The 8,273-nt window shown below is 44.3% G+C and overlaps 1 protein-coding gene across 2 annotated transcripts in view; it reads left to right on the top strand.

Annotated features, from left to right (window-relative positions):
- The window catches only part of PIGN (phosphatidylinositol glycan anchor biosynthesis class N), a 224,123-nt gene that overhangs the window by 144,296 nt on the left and 71,554 nt on the right, over window positions 1–8,273 (top strand). For both annotated transcript variants that reach the window (XR_002098336.1, XM_019521634.1), the window contains exon 14: window positions 689–868. Coding sequence is in view for 1 of the 2 variants with exons in the window: in XM_019521634.1 (XP_019377179.1) it covers window positions 689–868 (180 nt within the window). In the remaining variant the exon portion in view is untranslated. The remainder of the gene's footprint in view (window positions 1–688; window positions 869–8,273) is intronic.

The following is an 8,273-nucleotide window of genomic DNA, read 5'->3' as shown; positions in this document are numbered from 1 at the left end:
CCAAAGCTATTAATCTGCTGACGGAATGAAAGGTCAAGCAGTGACAGCCTGGAGGGACAATCCTAGTAGGTTTCAGAATGTATTAAGATCTGTTATGAGCTAGCTAATTTAAATCCCTACACTCTAATTAGGATTCACTGTACTAGGGCTCAGGCAGCTTCTGCTGGTTCCTTGAAAAACACTCCTGTTTCAGATATCTGCAGGGCACCTTTTTTGGCGTCCTATCTATGTTTTGAATAAACAGTGTTCCCTAATAGAAGCAGATTGCTGCTTTTGGTAGAGTTGTGTTGCAGTCTTTCAACTTTACACGTGTATCTTGGAAGTCACTCAAGGCAGACTATATGTGGAGCAACCCTTGAAGAAGAAGGAAATCAACTTGGAGTTCCTCAAGATGAGTTGTCCTTATATATATTCCAAAAACTATATCTTCCTTCCCATCCTGCCAGAGTGATGCAGCATTTGGATTCTAAACTGGTGAAGGGACTAAGTCGCATCTGAGCATCCAGGGCACATATGTGGCCTATATAGGCAACCGCAGGCCAAAAAGCTGTGCTCTTGAGGGTGTGGGATACATGAATATACATTAACTTTGAGTTAACTGTCCTTTGCTTTCTATTTTAAGGCAGATTTATTTTTTGATAATCTTGTCTCACACACTAAACTGTTGCGTATGCTCTGTTCTCTCTAGATATCTCTTTGCAAAACCTTAATTATCCTTGCTTTGGAAGGACTGTCATATTACCATACTTACGACAGATTGTTCCTGGGCATAAGTATTGCAATCGGTTTTGTGGGCTGGACATCCTATGTGATTTTGCTGATTATTAAGACGCAAACCAATCTGATGAGGACTGTCCAGAATAATAAGGTAGGTTAAAACATATAGTGACTGCCCAGTTATCAGTAATATGTGCACATGTAGTATTAATTTCTTTAAAAACAGTGGTCTGGCTGATGTCTCCATGAGTTTAAAAAGAGGCTTTCTGGCTCGTAATCCTTGTTTTTTGGTGGAAATCCCCCTCACCAACTTTCAGGTGTGGTTTGGAACATCCCCCCCCCAAGGGTTGCTAGATAATGTATGGGAAGATGGGAAGGAGCATTCAGATTTATCCCACTTTGCGATGAGGTTTGTAGTTCACTGGATCTCTGAACTAAACTAAAAATGCCAAAAAGATATCTGCATTTAACTAGTTCAGTTTTAACTTAATGGAAACTCATAATTGTTTTTCTTTACAATGTTTCTTTATCTGTATGAATTTCAATCATAGCTTCTTTGATTGCATTTTCCGTATTTGTACATTTTTGTTTATGACCACATTGGAATCATAGTCCAGCAGTATACAGAAACTATCTTTATCTTTCTCTAGTGTTCTGACACTCTATGTATGGTATCATTTGGGCACTGTATTAAAAAAAATGAAAGCTTTAATAGGTGCCTCAGAAAAATCTCCATAATAGTGGCATTTTTAAGTTACTGTCTATGGCAGTCATTTTGCTTATAACCTAATTAGATACTGACAATGATGTACAACTAGGGAAGAGATTAAAAAGCTCTCTCTCTAACATCAGGAGAACCTAACTCCATAAATAAATATGAGCCTTTTAGCCAGAATTCAGTGACCTCCCCGCCCCCCAATGCAAAGTTAAGATTACCTCTTGGTGTCTTACACTGTTTTAAAATGAAATTTTCTTTAAAACTGAAACATCTGAAAACCAGGAAATAAAGGGCAAAGGTGCATGCCCATGCTACTTTAGTTAAAGAATTGTATACAAATATTTCTGCTGCAGACACTGTACTTAGTGTAATTGCATTTAATGGTGGATGGGAATGTTGGAGCTACTTGCCAAAGCTGTGTTTATGATGGACTTTGAAGGAGGACTTTGAACTACAGATGAGCCCCTTTGCTTGAGCCCAGTGTGTATGTAAGCAAAAGGAAATACTGCATGTGCACCCTGAACAATTCAGGGCATGGATAGTGTGTTCATTTGTTGTGCTACAAAGTATGTCAGCACTTCATAGCACTATAAAAACGTAGTGCTGTATGGGTGTGAAAGTGTTCCATTCCCCCTTGCTGGACAGCTAAAATCATCTCAAAGGCAAGCTCGCCAGCTAGGGGCCATTAGGGTATTGCTCCTTGGTTTCCACTGCCCCCAACAGAGCCCAGTTGCTGCTGCTCTCTCCCCTGCGAAGGACTGCGGGCAGTCAGTGATCAACTAGCAAAGCCCCAGCTGCCCAGCTCTGCTAAACAACTGCCAACAGAGCTACAACTTTGAAAGAAGCAACATTGTGTAGTACTTTTTTGTAGCGCTTCATGCAGTTTGAATGGCTCTTTGCTTGCTTTTTGTAGCACTACAAAGGCCATATTTAGCCCTACAAATGTAATCCCTATCCGTGGCCTCTGTAAGTCTCATTTAAGTCCTGTGCTACGTAGGTTGCCAGCAGTGAGGCCCAAGTGGGATTTTCTTTCCATGGGGAGTGTTAGCAATTACCAGAGATGAGCATGCTGTGTGGGTTATTAAAAGTATAGTAATAGATAGCAGTGCTTATCAGGATGAATGGGTTATAAAATTTAGCAGTAATGCTGTTTTTTTCTGTATAGTAAGATAAGCTCTGGAGTGAAGGCCAGGAGTAAGTCGTTCCTGTGGAGTATAGTTCAAAAGCAGATTACATTTGTGTGGCAGGGGCATCAAAGAAGGCAGGAGTTAGCTCATCTGCAGTTGTTAGACCTTTTCAGTTAACACTTTGCAGTTCAGATGGTGTTGGTTAGTTAAACGTTGCTATAGGATTCCAGATCTTCCTTCCCACTCTTGGATATCCTGTTCATAGTGCAGCAGCAATTATGGTCATGCTACTGTTGACAAAGCTGGTAAGAAATCACAGATGTGGTCTGTGTCCCAAAGTCTTTAGCAGTTTTATGTGTTGGTTACAATCCAAAACATGAGAGAACTGGAGCACCTCCTTCCTCCTCTCCTTCCCCAGCATCCTTCCCCATCACAATTTCCAAGGAAACTTCCCTTTTCATCCCATTAAGCTACTAGCATTTCACAAGACCTTAGCACCTGGTGCTCTTTACAGTTTGGCACTTCCTGCTGTTGCTGCTTACATAAAGTACAGGCAGCAGCTTATTACATGGCCATATCCAAGCTACAAAACCAAGGAAGTGCTATACACCAGACCAGGCCCTGACTCCCCACAAAGCCAGTCCCTTACATGAGCTCCTGATTTTTTTTGTTAGATTTCTCAGATATGCCTTTGGCTTGTCTGGTCAACCCTACCCGCATCCAGTTCCTATACCATAAGCAGGCATGGTTTGCACTTTTTTTAATAGTATATTTTTGTAGAAACCAGTTAGGGGAGCACCTTCAGCCTATTTTTGTTCCTCTCCCTTTGCCTCCCCACTCCCTCTCCACCAGATCCTTATGTGAGAGCTTTAGGGGAAGGTCTGAGACCATATCATAGAAAGTAAGGGCCCCCAGATTCACAGGAGGCAAGGAAAGGGGCAAGTACACCACAGAGATTCTGGCTGTCATGGAGAAGCAGGCAGAGGGATTCAGATATATTCAGAAGGGGCATCTTGTCAGATCTTGATCATCAGTATAATGCCTATGTGTTTGTTGAATATCAAGTTCAGTATTGCTCCCCAGAACATTTGGTGGATGCCATGTCAGGTAAATGTTAAGTGGTCCCACCATCAGCACAATTGGTACATTTGTGAACCATAAAGAATGCTGCATTTCGTGAAGGGGGAGAGGTGGGCAGTCAAGGAGCCTGTATTTTGGAAAACATTGGTTCACATTATTTTAAATGTGGGTCACTAACCCTACCATGCAACCCCACAAGCTCATCTAATGTCAGAGCAATAAGGCATACAGATTTTGGGGTATGTCTGCATGGATATGGTCAACCCCTGTGGGCAGTCAAGCCCAACCCTGAAAGCTCTGCTGCGTTTTTGGGTAAGTCAGTCTTGCTTCCTTATCTACCATTTCCATAAAAAAAATTTTTGTGAAGCGGGCTTTGAACATGAGGCCCTGCCAGCAACAATCCCATGATTTCTTGTTCTTGTATTCCAGTCCCTTCACACCCTATTTTGTGCTTCTCCTGCTCATAATGGCCAAGTCTGGATGTAGAGAAATTGGTTCACGGTTTCTTAGAAGCATGCTGCAAATATATGCAAGTGGATGGCCTTGGTATGGATTTAAAGCTTTTAGCCTGTAGCGAGGCCATCCACTTTTGTGTATTTGCATTTCTAAGAAACTGTGAACTAGTTTCTCCACAGGGACAGATATGCAGGAATTCCATGAGGTTGAAGTTTTTATTTCTTTGCAAAGGAAATTGTATACAACAGTTCTTATAAATTATCACTGCTGAAATTTGTCTTCTGCAAACATCAGGAATGGAATCCATTTTTTAAATATCTCCCTCTTTTGTTACTGTTCTAATCATCTAATCTGATGGGACAGTTTCTACATCACCAGGCTGTAACACATTTATTTTACTATGCTATTTCAGTCTGTAGTTGGGAGCAGGTAGGGATGTGATTACTTCTTCTACATTTAAACAGTACATAATCTGACAGCCAAAACCACAAGGATATCAGGTCTTCATTCTGCACAAAGCAGACTTCTTTTACTGGGGCATTCAGTGGGCAAACCTGTGGATCTAAAGGGATATTACCACCCACCCTAATAGTTATTATTCTGGTTGTTTTCCTTCAGTATATATGGATCTCTGGGAACAAACACCACACATAGGAAAAGGGGTTTCTTTCTCCACACATTCTCTAATATGAGGCATCACCATTAGAAAATGTGTTGGATCAGGAGTATTTTATAAAAGTTTTCTTCATATAAAATGGATATAGAAGATGAATAAACCTGTTCAGATATTTCTTCTACTACATATTCCTGTTACTACCACTCTACAAAGCCTTCTACCGATTCCACCTCAAAATCTTCTCTTCCCCTCCTTTCCCTGCCATCACTTGATCAGGCAGGATATATTTTTTTTCTTGATCTATTTTCAGTGCCATCTGTATTTGCTTTATTCCAGTTGACATGCCCCCAAAATAAAAGGCTCATGTTACAAAAGCTGATTGAGGAGGGGAAAACAGGAGGCATCTTGCTATCAATTTATGTCACATTGATTTAGACTGAAAATAGTTGGGTTTAGATCAAGCTCAGTTGCTTTGCAATAGTTTTGCAGTATCTACCTTGTGAAAACTGGTACGCTAAGAAAACATTTTGGCTGCTGTCTCTGCTAACACAGTGTGTAATGTGTTTGGGTCACTGCACATATCACCAGGGATCCAGGTTTTCCATTTCCCACGGAAAAACAGAAAAAAATGTGGATTTTCCCTTTTACCCAGGAAAAACGTGGATTTTTCATTTTAACAGAGACGTGGGCAACTGGTACCTCCCAAGCCTGGAAGGCACCGGATCACTGGGGGTCCCCCATCACGTTTTATAAGGAGGAGATTAAAGACTCTCAAAAAAATCGGTCAGATATTTTCAGAATAAATTACATTTGTTAATGTATATGATAGTGAATGCTTAGTTAACATCTTCATGTATTCAGTAAATTATTTTGAGGATATTCCTGTAGTGATATCTTGACATTTTGCAGTGTCTCGGCTGAAATAAGTTTGTCCCTGCCCTTTAATAAAGAATTCCAAAATTGAATAATGTTCAGAAAAATCATAATGCGTAACTGATGTTTTCTTTCTTTTTTACGAAGGAATAACCCAGAACTTAGTGACTTCTGTTATTAATAGAGCCAGTGAACACACTAAGAGTATTCAGAGCATTAACTGTGCTATGCAAAACTTGGAAGTGTGCTCATAAAAGCCAGACATTTTTTTAAAATGAGGTCAGCTGAATCAAGTCAAGTGATTCGCTTAAAAGAAATGAGCCTCTTATGTCCTTGGTCTGGAGGCTTTCGTTAATTTGCTGTAACTGGCATTTTTCAATAGAATCCTTTCTGTTGCCTCACTAACTCACCTGTATTACTATTGGTTTACTTCCTATGCTACTTGGAACTGGTGGTAAGATTTTGTATATCCATGTTAAAACTATGTGATATGTAGGGAGTATTGAAATGGCATGAAGGAATTTGTTTTGTGATTAATCTGTAATGGACTGGAGGACTTATCCACTTGTTAGGTAGAATCTCTATCTAATGGATTGTAACTGTAACCTTAAAGTGTCACCACTGTTGTTCCTCTGCTTTACCTAGGACAGGTTAGGTTGTGTGACAGGGTGATAGTGCAGTTTTTGTAATAAGGTAAACAAGAAATGGCATGGGATGGTTTGGATAAGCATGATCTGGCAGGGGGTTGGACTAAATGATCTCTGGAGAGCATAGAAATTGTAAGCCTGTTTCCATCTGCAATTTGGGACCAGGAAGTGGTTTTATTATTCCATGTCATACACAAAAATATAACGCAAAAAGTACTTTAAAAACTGTGATGGAATGATTTTTCTCAGGCTGGTTTCAATGTGATGTAATTTGTTAATAAGAAAATGCCATAAATTCATTTTTAGATCTGGTCCTTGCTGTTGAGTTAAACCAAGGATGCTCAAACCCTGGGCCATGGGCCAGATCTGGCCTGTAGAGCCATGGCATCTGTTTCGCAGGGCTCCCTGTGGGTCAGGAAATTTGGGAGCAGGGGAGAGCAGTGGCAGTTAATATATGCTGAGGCCATGGGAATGGAAGCTTTAAACCTTCTTCCCTGACCCCAGCCCTTCAAACCCCGCACATGAGACCCCAGCCCTGCTGTGCCGGGGGGGCAGCCCTGCCAGGATTATGTTCCGTACTCCCTGCTGTGGGGCACCCTCCCTGGATGCATGGGACTGCAGCCTGGGTCTGCCTTGGGGGGCAGGAGGTAGCCCCTGCCAGGGCCCTATTCCCTGCTTGAGCAGAAAGCCCAGAGGCTCATAGGCTGAGGTGAGGAGGGATAAAATTTAAAACCTGGCTGTGGCCCTGGAACCCAGCTGGAGTTTGCTGAGGGAGGGGGAGCGGGAGCCCCTGCTAATCTTTTGCTCCCCCCTCGCTATTTACTTTAGTGGGAGGGACGGGAGCGTGGCCACACCCCGGCCCAGGGCTGGCATGCTCAAGTGGGGAGGGAGGAGGGTTTAAACCGCCTGCCTCAGCATGCCAACCCCAGGCTGGGGCATGGCCATGCCCCCTACCTCCCCCATTCAAGTGAGGGACAACACCCTGGCAAGGGCTGCTGTCTCCCCCACCTGAGCAGGGAGTGGAGGAGCAGGGGGATGCAGAAGCCCGGCAGGGGCTGGCCCCCCCCCCCCCCAAAAAAACCCCAGCTGGGAACCCAGTGGGGGGAGCTGTGGGAGAAGCTCCCATGGTTCCCTTACCAGCCCCAGTCTCCCGGCACTTTAAAAAAAGAAAAAAAATAGCCCCGCACTCACCAGCTGTAGCAGTGGCAATCAGGGCCTCTGGGGGCATGTGGCAGAGCCCTCCTGTGCAGCGTGGGGTAGTGGGGGGGGCAGTGGGGATCACCCTCCCCCTGCTTGGCACCCATGCAGCAGCTGTCACATAGCACGGGTGTAGCGTGGCTCAGCAGGGTGTTGTGTGCTGTCTGGAGCTGGGGCAACTCCAGCTGTGAGCTGGAGCCCATCACCACTCAGCCCCAGTGGCCTCAGCTCCCAGACAGTATGCAGCACCCTGCTGAGCTGCGCTGCACCTGTGCCACGGTGCAGCTGCCACATGGGTGCCAGGTGGGGGGAGTGATTCCTGCTGCCCCCCCACTGCCCCGTGCTGTGGGGGGAGAGGGGAGCTCTGCCATGAGCCCTCAGAGGCTGTGATCACTGCTGCTACGACTAGTGAATGCAGGGCTTTTTTTTTTCTTTTCTTTTTTTTAAAGTGTTGGGAGGCCTAGGCTGGGCAGGGCAACCATGGGGGCTTCTCCTGTGGCTCTCCCCAGCCAATCCAAGTCTCCAAATTAGCACCAAAACAGCGTCAAAACTCCGAAACAGAGTCAACTGAAACAGAAGAGCAACCTGAAACACCAAAAGAAATCACTGTTCCTCCGAAACAGCTGAATCCAAAACAGAAATGAAACAGCCATTTCGCACAGCCCTACTGCAAGGGACTCCAGCCAGGGACTACCTGGCAGGGGTGGAGCAGCCCCTGTCTGGCTTTTCCCCTGTGCTCCCTGCTTGCGTGGAGGGGCAGCAGGCCATGTCAAGGCCAGGGAGCACGGGAAAAGAGGTGCAGTGCCCAGCTGGGGTCCCTTCTGGTAAGGAAGTGGGGGGTT

This window comes from Gavialis gangeticus, unplaced genomic scaffold (genome assembly GCF_001723915.1).
Source record: "Gavialis gangeticus isolate Ggan-Ray unplaced genomic scaffold, GavGan_comp1, whole genome shotgun sequence".
NCBI lineage: Eukaryota > Metazoa > Chordata > Crocodylia > Gavialidae > Gavialis > Gavialis gangeticus.
This window is presented reverse-complemented; position numbering and strand designations above follow the sequence as displayed.